The 21,579-nt window shown below is 34.5% G+C and overlaps 2 protein-coding genes across 3 annotated transcripts; one reads left to right on the top strand and one right to left on the bottom strand.

The window, feature by feature from the left end:
* Positions 1-1,508: 1,508 nt before the first annotated feature.
* On the bottom strand, positions 1,509-13,487 carry LOC128229364 (dynactin subunit 3-like). 2 transcript variants are annotated; one of them, XM_052941245.1, is made up of 7 exons: positions 13,372-13,480; positions 12,400-12,417; positions 10,124-10,208; positions 4,848-4,934; positions 4,402-4,485; positions 3,784-3,902; positions 1,509-2,719 (listed from the first exon to the last, which is right to left on the bottom strand). In XM_052941245.1, exons 1-7 carry the CDS (start codon positions 13,462-13,464, stop codon positions 2,630-2,632), a joined length of 576 nt encoding a protein of 191 aa, XP_052797205.1. In that variant the 5' UTR covers positions 13,465-13,480; the 3' UTR covers positions 1,509-2,629. The 2 variants fall into 2 exon arrangements, with proteins under 2 accessions (XP_052797205.1, XP_052797207.1); XM_052941247.1 differs by lacking the exon at positions 12,400-12,417 and having other exon boundaries at positions 13,372-13,487.
* Positions 13,488-13,592: 105 nt separating this feature from the next.
* On the top strand, positions 13,593-20,905 carry LOC128228171 (phosphorylated adapter RNA export protein-like). The gene is made up of 6 exons (XM_052939329.1): positions 13,593-13,704; positions 17,553-17,680; positions 18,030-18,565; positions 18,834-18,925; positions 19,921-20,063; positions 20,308-20,905. Exons 1-6 carry the CDS (start codon positions 13,696-13,698, stop codon positions 20,903-20,905), a joined length of 1,506 nt encoding a protein of 501 aa, XP_052795289.1. The 5' UTR covers positions 13,593-13,695.
* The last annotated feature ends 674 nt before the right edge of the window (positions 20,906-21,579 follow it).

Here is a 21,579-nt window from a genome sequence, read left to right on the forward strand (position 1 = left end):
AGTATTTCTGCCTTCATTTGTATTAATGGTACTCAATATGACACGATTTTACCCAGTCTTTGATTGAATCATTTATACAGTCCATAAGAGCATCGATGTTGGGAAGGATACTCCCTCTTTTAGCACACCTGATCCAGGACTGATTGGAAGATCGTTAAAATTGGTTGGATGTCCGTCGTCCGTTCATCGTCCACGGTTGTAATAAGCCATTATCAAACAAACTCCAGAATAATGATCCTCGGGTAATCCAAATGCAAATGTTTTCGAAAACTGGATTTCTAGTAGCACATATAGCAATGGCAGAAGTCAAAGTGTCGAATTTGAAATAATTGTTGGGTGATCGTTCACAAGCGTTAGTCGAGTCTTCAACATTCGTAAAGAAATTGCTGTCAAATGGATGAGGCCTGATTGCCTTTTAGCGCCCTCTTGCCACCCTCACACATAGTGGGATAATTGAATATGACCAGTTGATGACCTCATATTGGTTTATATATCAGTAGTTAAGGTTAAAGTCTTGGTGACTTTTACTGAACATTATGAAGAATAATATGTTATAAGCAGTAGATGCCCCCCCCCCCCACCCTTGACTTTGCGGTCAGTATGTCAACAGTCTTGGTCGTAGTGACATTGAATTTAATGGTGACTTTTATCTAAAAACGGTTTCGCTGTATATAAACATTATACCTGATCCTACGCCTCTCATAATAAGAAGCAATTTTGTCAATGACCAGGAAAACAACCCTAATGATTTTGAGGTTATTCGGGTGAAAGGTAATAATGATAGTGACCTTAAATCAGTGATTCCTTTTCAAATCTGCCCGCGTACATCAGTCGAGAAGCTCATTTCACAGCGATGGATCCTGGACAATATTCTAAGAGTCCACATAATTACTTTGTGTACATATTACTCAAAAACAATGCACTCAGGGAAAAAACAATCTGCAGCATAACAGATCGCTGCTTTACTTGAATAATAAGGTTCTGCTTGATATAGCCAGAACCATTGGTCCTACAGTCATCAATCTAGGAAAGTTGATTGTGAACAAAAATGGCCTATGTTGATAAATAGGTCTGTAGATTAAAAGTCAAGGTCGTAGTGTCTCTTAACATTAATTTAGTATTAAATTTGGTCCCCCAAATTGGAATGATGCGCACACACACTCGAAGTGTCGCGTATTTCTAGTACCCAACTTACTTGTGGTTCTTTAGGAATCGTTTGCCGTATGTCATGTTCGGCTATTGAACTCAGATGAGCAATCGAGGGTCAGCATAGCGCACTTGTTTTATATACACGTAGTTCCTCGAGACATGACATTTATCTGTTTTGAATAGCGAAATAAAGAAATTGTTCAGGACGAATACTATTTCTGTTAAAGCTTAGATCTCTGCCATATATACTAGTAACCCTTTTTTTAATGTTTTTTTCTTCTCTCTTTTTAAAATAATTCTGGATATTTTTGTATCAAATTTTAAGCATTTGATACATTTCCATTAACCAATCTGAACACTTATATGATGTTAAAGACTTTATTGCACATAATATACCACCTCCTTGTAAATGACAATGTAATTGTACAGTAATACAAACTCACTCAGCGGATAATGAAAGCACAGATCAAGCTACAGTATACAAATATGGCTACTTAGCAGCATAATGTTTATTCCAGTGTTTATTCCAGTGCAAGAAGAAATAAGTTAGAAATTCAAATACCAGATGTGTCATATTCCATACCATTTTTGGAAATACTGGTTTAGTTTTCAAACACGACCGTAGGTTATTTTCTCTATAATTGCCATATATATGGAATCATTAAGTTATACTAAAAATATAAATAATGATTTATTGTGTGGTTCTTTTTTTCACATATAGATATTCAGTGAGAACAATATTTTGTACTTTAATATCAAGAAATACACTTCATAAACAGTTTTTCTGTCTGTTGACAAAAAGCTATTACGAAACATAACCTTTTCAGAACTTATTCACATGGCTTTTCACACTTCATGAAGACTAGTTCAGCGGCCTTGTTACTTGTGCAACTTTCAAAGCGGTTTGTTTATGTTTTATACCGTCAGACAATGGATAAATGTTATTGTGAAATTAGAATACCATGCTTTGAACATCATCCAACGTTCAAAAAAGAGCTCTTTTGTAAACAATTATATAAAAATGTGACAGAAAATGATCTCTTTTCTGGAAGAAAACATTTGTAACGCTGATGGAAACTTAATGATCTCATTGGATTTACAGATTTCTGTCCAAATGCTTTTTTGCCAGAAGATATGAACAACAAAGTTTAAAAAAAAATGGTTGCCTATCCTCTTTAAAATGAAAATTTCACTCAACCTATGGCATATACAAATAACGTTTTTTTACTATATTTTCAACATTAACAATATCTATCTCATTTTTTGAATATTGTAACAATTATTATCAGTTATGACTCGAAATAAGATCTCAGATACACAACTACATGCAAGTCAGTTGAGTTCAAGTCGTTTTTTCCAGAAAAGCATACCCGGTAGTTCAACATGTGTGTACCAAATGTTTTCAAAATAAATAACAAAATTGTAAGACAATATACATCAGCAATATTTATTAGAGAGTCTTGTCCTATCATATCCGGAATCAATCGAGTGGTTTCTTTGTAAACTTTACTTGCTCCATTTTGGTGAGAGTTTCGTCCCACTTCACAAACTGCTTGGAAAGGAGATTTATCTGAATTAAATGGGTCAAGGAATCATTTCTGGTCACAATAAAAAAAAATCAATGCTCAATACTCAAACAGTCTAAAAACCATACAACTGCAAAGCTTTAAATTAATGTAAATTTCCATTTTTAGTAGAGCAATACTGTTAAACTGAAAAGTGCTATATATTGTTAAAGATGCACTCTTACTCTCAAGTACGATTTATCACTATTTATAATATTGTTTGAATATTCCAAAAAGGACGAAAACATGTCAAAACAATGGTACTTATGAAAGATACCGAGTTTAATTTGAAAGAAATGAGCAAAAAACACAGTATTTCTACCTTATGAGACTATAGAAGACTACAGTTAATCTTTTAGCATTCACCAATCATTTAATATTTTTGTGCTCTCTGCTGTTAAATACACAGTTACAATCTTGTTATCACTAATTAATATTTTCCATAAATGCATTATTTAGTAAGCAGTAAAAGGTTTATTAGTCAAAACGTATGTTTTTTATACATGTGAATGTATTGATTTGGAATAAGTGTCACTTTGACAATCATTAGTGTAGATTACTTAACACATAATTTCATTAAGGAAGTAATACATAGAATGACGATATTGTAATCTCACAAATTTGCCCATCTCCTAGATTAAGACTTGAGATGACCCCTGTACTATACAAGTACAATGTAATGCCAATCTGAGGGCTGAATTGAAAAAATCACAACAAAAGTCTTTTGCAATGCCTTTTTATAACAGTACAAATATCAACAGAGTTATGTAGCTATAAGCTGTTTGAAAATCTCTTTTTTTCATGTCTTCCTTAATTAACTTTTCTACTTTAGACCACATAATACCAACCTAAAGGCACAGGGATTTAAAATCAAAGGAGCAAAATCTAAAAACCTTCACAAGAGATAATTGATATTCCATCTGATGCATACATGTATGATGAAATTACTTTCATAATCTTTTATTCTTCTCAACCAATGAAATAAATTTTCCTAAAGCAGGCAAGCCTATTAAATCAGTTTACAAGCTAATCCATAAATAGCATTGTAGATTACATGAGGAAAGGATACAATGTTGTTGTATGTGGCAAGGAGCTGTAGCGTCTCCTCCGAGAGCTGGCCGGCCTCATCTTGTTGTGCAACTTGGATACGGGACAACTCCTGCAGACGACTGCTCAACTCTCCTACACCTGAAATATGCCATATTTCATAGTTTCAACAGTACAGGACCATTTGTAATCATTTATTTCCCATCATACACAATATTTGAATATTATCAACAATTTAGCAAGTACATGCAAATGATTGTGAAACTGTTACTTAATTGACAAAAATCCCGAGCACTGAAAAATGCAATGTCTATCAACTTTTCAACACCAGTGACATACACCGGCAGACATGTCTGATTTCAAGGTTTTAAAGCTTGTGTCTGATAGCAGCCTGCATAAATCACATGTGTTAACTTGAAACTCTAGACTGAAGTACAAGACAGATGTGCATAAATCGTCAATGTTACTGTCAAGGAAGAGCTTCAGTCGGTGCACAATGCAGTGCCCGCAGGCTCACCTCCAGCCTAGCCACCATACAACATATTTAATATATGTGAAATAGTATGTTTCCTTCATTCATCACCCCTGCCCTAACACCCTCACACCATTCTGAAACAAGCTCAAAGCACCTGCCATGTACCTCGTATATGTTCACTGTCCAGGGCACCCTGTAGTTGTTGGAGTGTCTCCAGTCTGGCAGCCTGCTGCAGTAATAGATCCTCCTCTAGAACAAAGTAGATATTCATTCATTGACAAGAGGCCATAATTCATAAAAAGTCTGTTTGGCCTTACCAGACCAACTCCCAAAAATACATCTGACCCAATCTTTTTTGGTGTAGTTTTTTCTAACTTTTCGGTTTTCGTTATTCCTGATTAAATAACTAACAATCTTATTTTAATGTGATTTTGTTTTCATAAAAGAGAAATCAATCATTTAAAGCATGTGAAATATTTGCTTGTTAAACTTGAAATCATAAAAAAACAGACACCAGAAGAAGTAACTAAGATGTACTTAAACGTAAGAAATATATTCTCTAAACACCAACCAATAATATCTATATTATAGAAGAGTGTGGCACAACTCACCTGCAAGAATGATTTCAGCCTTGGCATCATTAGACAAGGTCATCTCATCAGCCTTGCCAGGGTCCAAACATTCCTGGAGGTCTTGCACTGAAACAACAGAATACAGGTTAGAGTGCTCTCCAATATCCAATATACAGGTTAGAGTGCCCTCCAATATCCACCTTGATATGGATTGTTATGGCTTGAGGCAACTATTGAAATAAAAATAAATATGAAACAAGTTGCCAGAAATATTTGGACAATTGAATGAAATATGCATGGACTGAAATGACAGCTGATTTGTCATTGGATGCATATGAGGCAGGTCATCTACTGGTCATACCTAATCTTCATGTCAAGTTTGATGACCATAGGTCCGGGAATTGTTGAGTTATCACTCGGACAAGCTTTGGTCTTCCAACAGACCGACCGACATGTGCAAAGCAATTATATAACCCCTCTGCTTCGAAGGGGGGCATAATTAAACTAGATGTTCACTGAAAACTGATACTTCAACTCATGCATTTAGTGACATATAAATTTCTACTGTCTACTATATAAGAAAATAAAATATGGACAATCAGAAAACCTTTTTTCAGCTTACAGTCACACTGACCTTGACCTTTGACCCACTGACCTCAAAATCAATAGGGTTCATCTGCTGGTCATGACCAATAAGCCTACCTAGTATGAGGTCCCTGGGTCAAAGCGTTCTCAAGTTATTGATCGGAAACCGTTTTTCATGTTAAGGTCACACTGACCTTGACCTTTGACCTCAAAATCAATAGGGTTCATCTGCTGGTCATGACCAATACACCTACCAAGTATGAGGTTCCTGGGTCAAAGCGTTCTCAAGTTATTGATCGGAAACCGTTTTTCATGTAAAGGTCACACTGACCTTGACCTTTGACCCACTGACCTCAAAATCAATAGGGTTCATCTGCTGGTCATGACCAATAAGCCTACCTAGTATGAGGTCCCTGGGTCAAAGCGTTCTCAAGTTATTGATCGGAAACCGTTTTTCATGTTAAGGTCACACTGACCTTGACCTTTGACCCACTGACCTCAAAATCAATAGGGTTCATCTGCTGGTCATGACCAATACACCTACCAAGTATGAGGTTCCTGGGTCAAAGCGTTCTCAAGTTATTGATCGGAAACCGTTTTTCATGTAAAGGTCACACTGACCTTGACCTTTGACCCACTGACCTCAAAATCAATAGGGTTCATCTGCTGGTGATGACCAATACACATACCAAGTATGAGGTCCCTCGGTCAAAGCGTTCTCAAGTTATTGATCGGAAACCATTTGGTATTCCGACCGACCGACCGACCGACAGACAGACAGACCGACCGACCGACCGACCGACATGTGCAAAACAATATACCCCACTTTTTTCAAAAGGGGGCATAAAAATAGTATAATATAATATAAGGAATTCCATACTTTTTATTTGCCACAAGACGTTTACCCAGGCAAGCGTGTCACCTTTACCTTGAAGCTAAAGGACCCAGTTGTTGTTATCTCATGGCGGCCACATATGCCAAATTATTCCAGAATTGAGCTGTTTACAGGGGCGGATCCAGGAATTGACGTTAGAGGGGGCGTAACTTTTGACATGTGTCCCTCCCTCAGAACCGAAAGTATATGGCATGAACTGTTTGTATGGGGATTTGGGGTTACTCCTTCATGAAAATTTTAACAATTTGAAGTCGGAAATGGTGCATTATGAGCTTATTTTATTACCTTTGTTTCTCTCATATTGATGAAAACAGTAAACTTGGATGATTTTAGAGGGGGCACACACCGGGTACGCCCCCCTCTAAATCCGCTTGTGGTTTATGGCAGTTATGGACAGGACACCATTAGGCTTATAGAGCAATACTCACAATGTTCAGAGGAGTACTGTGACCTTGACATTGAAGCTATGGACCCGGGTTTTGCGAGTGTCATGGCGTCATCTTAAGGTGGTCACTAACAAGGTATTATTTTCACACATACCAATATCATCCATCAGGCTTACATAGCAAAACTGAGTTATGAGGAGTGCAGTAACCTTGCCCCTGAAGGTTGCACATGAAATGTCATAATCTTATGGTGGTCCTTTCTGTCATACTTTTTTGAAAATCCCATGATGGATGAACAGACCCATCAGACAAACATGACATTTTGTGAAGTGGTGGTATAATTATGTCATTCACTGAAATTTGTCAATAATTCCCCCTAAAAATCAACTCAGTTTCGAAATCCTGTTATGCAACACAATGGCATCTCTCAGCTTAAGCTGCTTATTTAAAGCTGCCTGTTCACAGATGAGAAACTGACAGAAATGGAATATTTTCTATAAAAGTTTTGTTGTAGGCATTGAAATAACTCTCCTGATATATATATTCCCTATCACACCAAGTTTTCTTTATTTTAACCATCAAAACTGTGTAAATCACATCATACACACAGTATTACTATTTATAGCTTCAGTCTAGCTCCATCAGATAGTGTGAAAAAAGGCTCACAAAAGAGCAAATTAAGAGCTATCGATCGAAACTAATTGATGGTCATCTGTGCCCATGAACATAGGACACATTTCAATACCAAACTGGTTTAGAAACAGTTAATATTTGCGATAACTGAAGAATTAATACACAGGACAAACATTCCTTTGGGACAACATGTAAATCCGCCAATGCGGTAGCACCAGTCTTATGACTTCACAATCGTTGCGTTATGGTACAAAGATGGGATGATCAAGTCAAATGTTTTGCATTAGAAATGACAATGTTTTACTTTTGTTGGAATCTTACAAATCATGGAATAGAATCCCCAGAAAAGAATGTTTTGGATTAGATCTGAAATTCATGCTGACCTATGAACATGCAGGTTTTAAAAGTTGGAAAGACAGATATATTGACTGTCCTTTGACATTACTGCTGAAGGGTCATATTTTATAGTCTCTTAAACACTGAAAGGAAAATAGCAGACAATTGAGCATTGTTTTTAAAAACTGATTTGTCATGTCATAAAAAATTGAATAAGTCAGGAAGAATAATACAGTTGTTTCCTTTTTGATTAATAAGGATATGGACAGGACAAAAACCGAACCCTAACCCTAAGGCTTATATAGCAAAATCTACAAAATTCAGAAGGTTGCTGTGACCTTGACCTTGAAGGTAGGGACACTGGTATTTTGCGTGACACATCCTCATGCTACGCTGGTCACTTCTACAGAATAATTGACTATGAATGAGAAAGATATGGACTGGACAAAAATGGGACCACACACACATATTCCTAAATAGCTCCCACTATGTGAAGCCGGGGTATAAAAAGCCAGCTACAAGTGGTTTATTTCATGCGAGGATATTATTATAATTATTTACCATCATTAAGTATAGATTCTTCCCTGAGTTAATGTTTATGCGTGACGTTATAAAAAATCAGACTTTTTGAGGGAAATTTCTTGCAGATTCTTCCTAATTTTGTTAAAGTAGGACACATTTAAGTGGCGTAGGTCAGTGACCGGGTCAGTGACCTTTACTTCCCTCGTTAGGATTTCTCTTTATTTCAGCGTCAACAGGCTAATGTCATGTAGATCTGTAATCTCCGATTTTGTAAAATGATCAGCAGTTTTTAACAACAGAACCTTTTATAGCTAGAACACTTATTTGCTTTGCAATGATTAATTATGATAAAATGTGTGCCAAATCTACTATCATTCTGACAAGGAATCTTTCGCAAAACACGCCCTTCCTCTTTTTAGAACACTTTAGAAGTTAGGTGATAGGTGGTTGTACACTTAGCCTAATTTAAAGAGCGGACACTATTAATAGTTCAAGCTAATTCAAGGGTCAAAACTCTGAAATGCGTTTTTCAAACCTGACCAAGATAGGTATTTTAAAGTTATTGATCCGACAAGATCGAGTTTGGGTCATTTCAAAAATGAAAGGGCCTAAACTCTCAAGTGACTCGAGCAATATGGCTAGTTACGATTCTTGTCCGAGATATTATGCCCATACACATTATGTCCAAACTTGGTGGTGATTGGACAAGAGATTCCAAAGTCATTGATCGGACAAGATCAATTTAGGTAATTTCTAAAACTTAAAGGTGATTACTCTTGAGTGACAAAAGCGATATGCATGTTCAATACTATTTTGTAATTGAACAGCTAAGTTAAGTCATTATATTTATCAAAAGCATCACTATTTTTTGTGCATGATGATTTTGTGCCAAGTTATGAGAAATATATTTGTCTTTCTTCCATTCATATCAAAACACATGGATTTTTGTAACATTCAGTGACTCATAAAAGAAAGTTATTGACCCATCTGGCCTGCGACCTATAACGTTTTGTAGACCCAAGTTAATTTTAATGGATATGGCTTATTACAATGATTGGGACTTCTATAATGGCATAACTTGTATTTAGAATTTAGATTTAAAGTTGACCAACAAAATTGTTTGATAGCCCTTAAGACTTTTGTGAATTTTTCAAGTCAATTGAGTGAATGGCTTTTGAAATATGGTCAATAGTCCCAATGTGCTGAAAACATTAACGTCAATTATGGGCCATAATTTATAGATAGAATCATATAGAGTCATCTACATATGTAGCTTTTTAACTAAGACTATAAAGTTTAAGTGTTTATCATGTAGAAAAACATATTCTTGCCTTCCATATGTGCAACCAGTGCTGGAAAGCCCATCTTACATCTCCCATGTAAGATGAGTCACGTGCAACAACGCGCAACTTCTGATATCTTTAATTGTATGGTTTATGATAGGTATATTATGCCATTTCAATAAAGCGCAATCAAAAATATATGTATGCAAGACTTTTAACTGAATTTGAAAAAAATAATCGTAAAAAACGTGACTTTTAGTTATATAAAATTACTGCTCTTTATGACGTCAGAAAAAACTTCGCAGGCGCATTTTGGTGAATTGTACAAAAGTTTGTTTGCTATGTCATTTTTTTCCACAAATTGATAATTTTATACATGCAAGAAAAAATATCAATCATGTTTTTCTGGTCCGTATCAAAAAATCCAATCCTCGGGCAAGCCTCGTTACCGGCTTACGTGCATGCCCTCAGGTCGGATTTTTATATCCGTACAAGAAACATGATAGATTCTTATAGTGTCACCTTCATCCCTCCTTTTTTAAAATAAATGAAACTAAAATTTAGCAGAATTTGAGGCGGGGGTAGGTCAAGAGGTTACGCCCCCTCTTATGTCAAAGTGTGGATCACACCTGCTAATCAATACCTACAAACCATTTCTTCGGTCATCCAACTTACATCTGTCATATATCTTGTTGATTTTCTTCTTGCCTGCCACAGCTTTACCGAGACTGCCCTGGGCAGATGCTAGCACATCCGTACACTGTAACATGGCAAACACACTTTATGTCTTTGATTTTTACAAAGATTAATTGGCTATGTAAAAAGGTAGAACTGTCAACTGTTTCTGCATATTTCAATATGAGAAGATTCTGTGTGAGTCATGCCTGGAGTAATTTAAGTAACATTATTGAAAGTAACTAACTCTACATTACATTGAATCCCCATAGGAAATTCATGAGTAGCCACATCATCAACCATAGCTATTGTATGATAATGTATGATATTTGTGTTATAAATTGAATTAATGAAAGTACATAGTCAATCATTTGTTAAAAAAAGTTAATTTCAATGGCTTTACAATTGGTCATGTAGGTAAAATTAAATATGGTTTGTAGACAATAATTATATTACCCATGCATTAAAAGTATTACTAAATGTCTTAATTATACCCATTTATACAACAATGTGATTTAATGAGCACTCAGGTATCATATGCATCTTAATATTACGAATGTTCATGCAGTGAGTGTATTAGTATGAACATAGATACAACTATTAACAGGTCCTTTATATAGTATCAGACATTGATAGCTCTAGCTAAAGCACTACTAAATGCATTCAATTACCCAACTATATATTTTGTCTTGAATTATTAGTGCACTACTACTATATTATAAAAGCTACAGATATTAGTTCAGTGTAGAAAACAAACATTGATTTAGTTGTCCCTCACCTAACGAAATGTTTGTTAAATAAGGTGAACATAAATTATTATTCTTTAATATCCCAAAACAAATCAGAAATGATTCATGTATAAGAAGCAAATTGCTAAAACCAATTCAATGATTACAGTAAGTACAAATACAAATGTATTACTAATCTAAATTAAACAAATTTATATATGAATGCTATTACTGTAATTTCAACACCTAAATGCTTTTAAAAAAACAGTCAAAAGTCAACAAATGCATCAATTAAGGTACTAAAATCATGAATATGTATATAAAAGCTTTTTTCCAAGCCAACTACGGGTGATTCTCCTAAAAGTTATATAAGCTATATTAATATTATTTTCTTTTTGAATGTGTTAATCTATTGATAGTTAAAAGCAACTTGCAACAAAACTTCAAAACCAATGTCATTCAGGTAAAGGGTTCAAAACATTTTAAAACAATATCTCTGAGTCCTAGTCAAAGCTGATCTTTAAATGTATCATAAGTTCCAAGATGGCAGAAGTTGATTAATAACAAAGCTGTCATCAGGACAGCTCGCTTGACTATTCAAATAAGATTTGGAACAAAAAATGCAAATTTTGAATAAGATTGAGGACCATTCAAAAACAACAACTGGGTCATGATTGCCCTAAATCATTCATCTGTGTATATGTTTGATTAACTTTCACAATGGTTTTTGTATTAAAATAGGTCAATGTCATGACGCTTCCTGGGCCATAATATGCAGATAATAAATCAAATATAATACTAAGATATGGACCTTGTCATGACGCTTCCTGGGCCATAATATGCAGATAATGAATCAAAAATAATATTAAGATATGGACCTTAAAACTTTAACCAAGGTGTTGAAGACAACACGCAAGGGTGATTAAAAAAGTGCTATTTATTCTTTGAATAGATATTATTTCAAAGAACAAAACTGTTCAATCTAAAAATAATATAAAATTTATTCCTCCAAAAAAATCACAGTGTTCTTAGTCTACACTACTTGTACAGGACATAAAATGCAAAAACTTCAATGCTTTTGCAAATTGTGTTAGTTTAATATGGGAAGATATGATATTGATGGAAAAAAACAAAAGGCAACCCCAAAAATATCTCCTGAATGCAGAATGATTGTCATTTGACAGAAATTAATAAAGTTATTTTTTTTTACCATGAACCAGTTTACATTTACAATATAAATACAATATGCACATTATAAGTATATGTATGTTAACTAAAATCTCAGCCTGTTATTTTAATAAGTCTAACATAATCAAAACAAATAAGTGATGAAAATAATATTTCAATATAAAAGATGTACCTAAATTATGAATTGAATTAACGTAACTTAAGCACAACTGTCAAACTTACTTGTACTATGCAACACAAGCACAATCACATATTATATGATTACCTATATAATGTAATACATGTATATTAGTAAAGCAAGCAGACATTTGTGAGGTTGTCATTGTTTGGTTATGCTTTTAGCAACAAGGCCATACATACCTGGGAAGGGTCACTCATCTGGCAACATGCAAAAACATTCACATATACACAAACAATAATTCTTATATGATGTACAAAATGCAGAATGAAACATGCAATATGTTTGTCAGCAAGCATTTATCTTATTTGCTTATACTGGTGATTGAAATTTGCACTAGCTCAAAGGTAAATACATAGTAAAATGGTATCAATCTTGTTAAAATTGTCAATCTTGAATAGACTTCTTGGTTCTTTAAAAAAAGAATATCGACATTCGAACCAGTGCTTGAAAATCTAAATTTCTTAGATTATTATACATGTATGTTCATTTTTAGGTAAAATTTTAAAACAGCATTTGACAGACTGACTCAAATATTATACTGAAACAGTTTTTTTCTGAATGTTCATGGTAGTTATTCTTTTGCTTTAATAAAAAGCCTTCAGGTGGTCCAGTGTATTTCACAATGATAAAACTAAAAAAGATTGAAAAAGATAAACAATACTTTATTTGTGATGTAATTTCACCATACAGATTTTCCAAATGCCAGACTTCCTTAAAGCATGGTGGAAGTAACTTTCCCATCTCTACAAACTATCAAAGCATCTAAATGCTGTGTGATGGCGGTGGATGCATGCAATTGTAATAATATGTAGTATCAATAAATTAGATAATATCTGGGCTATTTTTAAAGAACAGATGAGACAAATCAATTAATCAATACTTCAAAGATGTAATAGGCTGGGCAGCTGTAACAGGACAGTCAAGATCTTTCGTAGCTTATGATATCTGATTGATAGTGTGTAAGAGGCGCTATTCACCAGTATAAAAGTGGTAAACAGTCTTTGTGAAGTACTTGACGATATCGTTGTAATGTAGCCTTTTGACATACTAATTATTATAGTTGTCTGCAGCCTTGACACGAATTATTATCAGAAATCATGTGAACGTTTCAACAATTTCTAATCAAAAACAGTTGTTCATTGAAAACATACCCTTGGATAGTGTGCATCCTTATTGGAGCCCCCGAAAACCCTATTTTCCAAAGTTTCAAGCCGTTTTTCAAAAACATCTAAGCTGTCAGCCATAGTTGATATTTTTCTGCGTTCGATTAATTCTGAAAATATCATCGATCAAAAAAACATATTTTAAGAGTCATTCAAAGAATTGTGTGCGAATGTTGAATATCCTAATTGCGAGTATACTCCTTGTGGAGGGATGCAATCACTTGAGATGATGATGATCCTTGGCATAAAATCTTGATTAAACTGGTTTGTATAAACTTTAATCGAGCAACTCCACTGAATCAGAGAAAAACGATGGCAGAGGTAAAACTGTGACAATATTACCAGACCAATTTGCATGTTCTTTTTGTTGAGATACAATTGTTTTACAATGGTTTAATAGTTTTCTTTTTGCGGAAGTTTTTCTTCGAATTCCTGATTAAATGTGGATTATCACACATTTTCGCGACTATTACATTCGACACTCCTGCTAAATATTTTCCTTATTAAGAAGTTGGTTAACAAATGCAATGAGATGTTTATCACGTCACGGGTCGAATACCCTCGAAATACACATTTTAAACGATATCTCCAGCACTTAATGGTGTTGACAGTGTGCCTGAGAGTCGTTTTCTGCTCTGTATTAAGTAATGCTTGTTGATGTTGACAAAAAATTAGCCCTTAATACTTAATCACCATTCTGCCTTTTTGGGGACCTGCATAAGCACTCTTCTGACAATGAAACTTAATTTTTAAGTTAATTTTAAGCTCGACTAATTGAAGCATAAGAAGAGTAGCGTTGGCGTTTTTGTAACACCTGGTCTCAAATAATAGACGTGTTATATGGGATTCTTCCAATCACTAAAGTCTAAGTGGGTTTGTGTAAAAACAGGGGTTTATTGAAAAATATTGAAATTGTATTTTGGGAAATTTTATGTTTAAAATAGATAATAAAGGTTTATATTCATATTCTACCATGTAAGTGTAAAGATATTTTGCACAAAACAAGCATTAAAACACAGGATTTACCTTTCCAAAACAAAACTTGACTGACACAGACAACAATTATGCCAAGCATAACAACTTGACCGTCTCTGGCAAGCTTCGGGATAGACCTTGTAAATACAATCGTAACAACTCGGCCATGCCTGAAGTGTTCTGATTGTTGTAAAACTGTGAACTGCAGCATTGCAGGTGCCCTTCATGTATATATCATAGTGTTTTGACTGTATAAAAAGAAGAAAAACACATCAAATTCATAATAATTCATTGGATATTTCTTGTTTTGTTTACGGAACTAATATAAATTAACATAATCTGGTAATATTTCTTGTTTTAATGATATTTAATAGACGCCATATGATTTAACCCGGAATCCCGATCAGAATAACTACCCGCTTTTGGTACAAAACAGTTTGCACGGGAAGGATTTGCCATATCAAAAATTGTAAAAATAATCCGTCAAAGTACTATCAGTTGGACTATGTCACACCTTGGCTAAGGTTTTGCAATGTAGCACCTTTACCTTATTATCACACCTTTGAGGAATATCTCAGCAAATACATCATGTATTACACTGACACTTAATATATATATTCCCAACTATCCAACCTACTTAACCAAGTTTGATGACACTATTTTGAGTATTATGCAAATTATGGGCCTCTATTATTTAACATAGAAGTTCTGGTTAAGGTTTTGCATGATAGGGCACATAGGTTAATATCTCAGTAACAACTTGATATATTGCATTGAGACTTATTACAATGGTACTCAACAGTCAAACCAATTTAAATAAGCAAGCAAGATGACTCTTTTTTGCATAGAATGCAAACTATGGCCATTTTTAATTTGACTTAGAAATTTTAGTTAAGGTTTAGCTTGTTAACACATTTAAGGCAATATCTCAGTAAATAACACATTTATTGCATTGAAACTGTTGCGAAAACCCCCAGAAGACAAGTACTCTTCAAAGTAATGCCATTATATAACTTCAACCTATATTGTGTGCCTTTCATAACCCATGTTTACATTAATACAACACGAAGAGCAAAGTAGATAGATTTCCCCTTGGTGGACGGACACCAATGTAATTTTTAATGTGGCTTGGCAAATATTTAGAATACTCTATATTCTTCGAAAGACATGGTTTGATATTACTCTACCTGTTCTACGTACAATTTAGAAATTTTCCATTTATATTTGAATTACTTAGTAATTCATTCCTGCTACAAGCCATTATTCTAGTCAAATGCTTGCTTTAAATCTATTAATTCTAATATCAAAATACTGTATTAAGTGGTTAAGTATAAACATATTATCCGAATTTGAAAACCCAGATATTTTAGAAGAGTAATTTGTCTGACACGTGCACTTTTTGTGAGAATCTCCAGCAATAAACAGTAGCGGCCTCTTTCGCTTTTATTTCTAAATAAAGATATCAAAACTTAATGTGGAACACATGAAACGTGCATTCGTGACTACAATATTCCGCAGATAAAAAAAAAGAGTAAAATAGGTAAATTTTCTACAGAGTATGAATAATACTAAAAGCAATTTAATTTCAAACCATTATGCACTTCTCTATTTTCAATATTTATGCAAAACATTTTATTTTCGCCTCTTACATATTCCCTAATATCGTGATTTCGCTAAAATATTTTCTCGAAGTCTTATTTTCTTGATACAAATGATCAAATTATAGAGTGTTCTGTTTCATTACGGATGTAGTCTAAATATTTAAGATATTGAATATAAACAATGAAAAATAAATAGACATGTTTTTGCTTATTTTCGCTCAAAATACTTTTATTTTCGTCAAAAATAGTCATAATACTAGCCAGTCTTTAAAAAAGCTAAATAAATAATAATATCTTAATATCGACTAAATTAGAAAATGATATATTCATTTTTTTTCTCCTATTAAAAGCAAATGAAATTGTCGATTTGTTTACCAAACATTGGCAACATAATCCGTGGCCTGAAGCCATAAGTTATTTACCTTTAAGGGAACGGAAATTAGGAGACCGGATAATACGGTGAGAGACCGAGAAATAGTATTGCACCATTTAGGTCAATATCTCAGCAAATACATAAAGTATTGCAATTAAACTTAAGACATGTGTTCGCTACTATCCAACCTACTTGAATTGTCAAGTTATATAACTTTACCTTGCATATACAAATGTAATGCAAATTATTGCCCTTTATTATTTGACTTAGAAATTCTGGTTAAGTTCTTTGCCAGCACGCAGGTAAATATGTCAGCAACTAATTGGGATATATTGCATTGAGACTTAACACAATAGAACTCAACCATCCAACGTAACATGGCTCAAAAAAAGTGTTATCAACTAATTAATTATAGCATTATATAGGTAATGATGATAGGTACTGCTGAAGCAGCAGCATGCACAGCAACTGGGTAGTATTTTAATGCCATGATTATTATGATGATAAAAAAATGATGAATCTGCTGTGTTCCATCTTGCAGAAATCTTGAAAAAACCTTTTACCACATGCCTGCCAAGAATTTAACTTTTTTAAATCATAATTTTTCACCAACTGCCACCTAAAAAAATAGAATTTAAATTTTCACCAAAGTCCACATTCAGTTTGTGGAAATGGGGTGGAAAGTACATGGCAGTTGGTGAAATCCTTGATTTTCCACCAAGTTTCACACATTTTCTCATCCAATGCCACCCAAGACCATGGCATTTGGTGGAAGTTGGAAGCAAATCTAGGGAAGGGTTATAAATTTATGAAAATGAGTAAAAATATTTGCAATTCTTAGACAATTTCAGTATTTATTTGTCTTTTTGGAATATTTCTTCTGCAAAGTACATAATTACCAAAGCACTATACTGTGGTACATGGGACTATAGGTGTTGTTAACGATTTTCAATTTTAGTTTTTCGTTTATTATCAATTAAATGGAGTCTTTCCAAATTTCCATATGTATTGGCTGTTACAATAGTAGTCATAACTATACTACAAATAATTTCAAATTGGGACAGATGTTTATGCATTAACTTTCCAGACAACCTTCAAAATTGTAGTTTAATTGATTACAATTTCAAAGTAACTGCCCCATGTCTTATATATATATTGCCATACAGACAAATATTTTCCTTTCATGAATATTGATGTATTCTTGTTATTCCACCATCAAGCGAGCTGGCCATTTGGGAGGAAGTGGTAGCAGGAGTGGATATCGCAACAAAGACACAGACAGTAGTTACAGTGATAACAGCGATGAGGACACACAACTCTGGAGGCAAAAAAAGCAGAAATATTTCAGGTTTGTCATGTTGTTTAAATTTGTATATTGTCATGAAAATGGTACACAATCATGTTCACATTAGTGATGCCCACATCAATGTTCTCAAAATGGGCTGTTCAAAATTAGAAAAAAAAGTAAAACCCAGGTAGAATAAGTAGTAGCTGGTCAGTTACTTTACTATTTGAGACAGTTCATCCTAGACTTATTAAGAGCCCTGCACATTGGCTGCGAATCCTGCGGCTCTGACTGAACTATTGAATTGGGCTCCTTAGATAACTTAGAAGACAGACAGCATTGGCACCCACTTGAGGTATTCTTGTTTATTTCTAAAAATAGTGTTTACTGGATATCTTTTTAATATCTGCAGGCAGAAGGAAACTGACACAGAGCGAGTCCAAGGTCTTCATAATGATAAAAGGAAAAACAATGTTTGGGGTTCTGTGTTGCAAGAGCAGGATTTAACACAAACACTTAAAAGTTCAGGAGTTGACAAACCAGAAGATACTGATATCAACACAAGAGATGTTGAAAGCTATGATTTCACAAAGAAATATCAAGATACTCGGCCTGATTTGCCTGATTCCGATGAAGAGCAACCAGAGAACATAACCGACCCAGTTGGTGTACTGCCTAGCATGTCAGCGCCAGCAATTAGGCAGATAATTGACTACAATGATGCTTTGGACAATTCAGCTCAGAGAAATAGACGTGGAAGAAAAAGGAAGGCTGAAGAACAAGGGGACAAATTTGAAAGGAAGATGGGTGGGGTCCATGATCGTCTAGGAATGAAAAAAGTGACAACTACACGGCTAGGAGAGATCACTCTAAGTGAAGATATGGAGCCTGAACAGCTTGCCAAGGGCATTGCAGAGTTTATTCATGAACCAAAGATTGAGCTGATTGGTAATTTGATGTATAATTTAATTATCTTTTCTAATTTCATTTTGTAATTTATATTATTTTAATGAACATCTGCTCTTTATTGACATGGAGTTTGCAGTCATTAAGTAAATTCAAGCTTTAATTTATTACACTTCTTAACAAAAAGACCATAACGTAGCAATTACGTTTCTGGATACCTTTGGAGTTCTTATGTCGTACAAACTATTATCCTTGTTCATAATATTTGGCTTTTGTCTGTGACATGTAATACATGAATTGTTCTTTACAGAACGAGTTATTACAAACATGGGAAAGGCCGTCGCTCTGAGAATACTGCTAGCCACAAAAGATGTGGAGGAAGGAGGCGGAATGTACATAAATGTGAGAATCTTAGCCCTGCATTCAGCAGATCATATTGAAATAAATAGTACAAATTTTAAGATGCAAGTTGAATAAATTGTGACAAAAAATGTTTACTTTTAAGTCTTTTCCTGTCACTTCAAATTCTTGCATAAAACTGGTATAATTACTTATTTTAAAAAGAAACATATTTATGTCTTGCCATGAATTCGGTGATTTATATGCCTCAGTGTTTTCCCCTTACCCAAAAGGTCCAAACTGGATCCTTGGCCAGGCCCACAATTTGAGGCTACTGTAAAGAGGCAGATGCATTTGTTTCAACCAAGATTTAAGCACAAGTATGAATTTAAGGTTTTTCATGTTAAGTAGATAACCCCAATTGCTTTTAGGTCAAAGGTCACTGTCACAGAACCTTGAACGGAAAAACCTTTTTTCACTGATTACAGACTAGAGTATGCCTGGGCTTACGATCCTCAAACTTGATGGGGAGGTTGGTCATTATCTGCAGATGTCCCCTTTTGGTTTTGAGGTCTGAAGATCAAGTCCACAGTGGCCTCGAATACTAAAACCCTTCTTATATATATATATATATATATATATAAAAGCTTGGCCCCATTAAGCTACCTGTATCAGTTGCAATGCTCATATTTATATATCCATTGAAGTCATTCACTGATGCTTGTAGGAGGCAAACATGTTTTACTGGAAACCTATCACTCATCAACATTTAGAACTGGTCAATAACTAAACCTACTATCCTCAACTTGTAAGTGTTATTGGTCATAACCTTATATTACCCCACATACGTTAACGTCAAAATGACTGCCGGTATTTGACTGCCATGAGGCAGGCATGCGTGTTTTTATTCTCTTCACAGCAAGCAAAAAAAAATTCCAGTCACATGATGGCAGCCGACATAAGACCTCTTGTGGCGTATTTATTTACAGCTGCTGAAGTAGCAGTCTGACATCTCGGAGGACATGTAGAAACTCATCTTTCAAATATTTCTGTTACAGGATGGTAGCAGGCGTCGGACACCTGGTGGTGTATATCTACAGCTCCTAAAGCAACAGCCCGAGTATTCAAAGGACATGCAAAAACTCATTTTCCTCGAAGACTGGGAAGATAAAAAACTGCTCAAAAAGGAAAAAAGAAAGAGGTATATTTATAATTGCAGATATGCCATTTGTTTAAAGTATGTTTGCATTGAACCAACAAACGTATGTTAAAGTAATGATGGTTTGAAGTATCTCATAATTGTAGTTTCTGTGGCCTTTTGCATACATTCATACTAGTAGTAACTAGCTTAACAAGATTGTTACTGGTTCATACACTTATTGAAACTATTGCAACTATGGAATCTTGAATTCTTAAATATCACTTAAGAGACCCTATGTTTTAAGGGCCAGACAAAGGGACAAGGAGAAAAAATTGCAGATCGGGAAGCATGAAAACCTGCAGAGGTCAAGGTCGAACTCAAACTCAAAATCCAGGTCAAGGTCAAACTCCAAATCCCGATCTGTTTCTCGTGAAACCAAAAAGGAACAAACTGAAGAGATGGAAGAAGGTGAAATTAATTCAGAAAAAGATTTGGAAAGAGATATTGAAGAAAGTGAAAGTAAATCTGAAAAAGATTTGGAAAGAAATATTAAAACTAAATCTGAAAAAGACTGGTATAAAAATGGTAAAGGTAAATCTAGAAGAAATAGAGGAAGGAGAGACAATACACGTCACAGGGGACAGTATAATGACTATGATCGCCAAGAAGAGAGTGAAGATAGTGAAGATGACAAACCTCGGAAACCACAGGCGTATGATTTTGAAAGGGAGTTGGAATTGGCGAGGAAACGAATACAAGATAAGAAAAAGGCAGCAGAGGGTGGGGGGAAACAGGATGGGGGAAGAGGTTCACAGGGGGCTGGAAAAGAGAAAGGGGGAGAAGAAATGGGTGATCTGGAAGAGGCCGAGTCGAATGTTGTGGATGTGCCTCTTGATATGTAATGATTGTTTGATATAAATGGTAATGTTACAGTTGAGATGAATTGTTAAACAGTTCAGTTGCAGGATAAAATGTTTATGGGTTATGAAGTTGCATGTATAAGAAATACAATTGTGGTTAACGAATTGTTCTAAAGATACATTGACTGCTGATTGATAAATAATGATGTGGTGTTTTTGTAACATCATTTAAACCTACATATTATGAAGAAGTTCTCATATTTGATAGGTCACATGTATTTCAACAGTGTTGTTTGTTTTATATTAGTGTGTTAGTTGATGTTGTTGTATACTTTATGTATATTGGATTATACAAAATTGATGATAATCTAATGACATTAGAATCAACGCAAAATAATGCATGTATAGTGATCATTGATGTACATTACGAGTGTCCTCAAATAAATTGAAGGAAACCTTATACACTTCTTTACAAAAGCAAATTATAAATAACAAATTATGCCAGGATGATGAAACAAGTCCACAACATATACCGCGTTAGACAACAAGAGACCCATGAGGGCCTTTGCTGGCTGGGTTCGTGTGGTCAATTTCACTTACTAATTGTGCGAGGTCATCATTGTAACATTATGTTTTGAAAGAAAAGGATGAAAAGACTTGCATATTTTACTGTTTAATATTTATGTAAGTTTGCATAATTGTGTAATACAGACAAT

Source organism: Mya arenaria, chromosome 3 (assembly GCF_026914265.1).
Source record: "Mya arenaria isolate MELC-2E11 chromosome 3, ASM2691426v1".
NCBI classification, from domain to species: Eukaryota; Metazoa; Mollusca; class Bivalvia; order Myida; family Myidae; genus Mya; species Mya arenaria.

Coding starts and splice junctions, on each gene's coding strand:
- LOC128229364 (XM_052941245.1), bottom strand. CDS start 13,464: ATGGCTGACAGCTTAGATGTTTTTGAAAAACGGCTTGAAACTTTGGAA. Junction 4,935..10,123: donor CAACAAGATATATGACAGAT/GTAAGTTGGATG, acceptor CTGTTGTTTCAG/TGCAAGACCTCCAGGAATGT. Junction 3,903..4,401: donor GGACAGTGAACATATACGAG/GTACATGGCAGG, acceptor GGCATATTTCAG/GTGTAGGAGAGTTGAGCAGT.
- LOC128228171 (XM_052939329.1), top strand. Junction 17,681..18,029: donor AAAAAGCAGAAATATTTCAG/GTTTGTCATGTT, acceptor TAATATCTGCAG/GCAGAAGGAAACTGACACAG. Junction 20,064..20,307: donor AAAAAGGAAAAAAGAAAGAG/GTATATTTATAA, acceptor CTATGTTTTAAG/GGCCAGACAAAGGGACAAGG.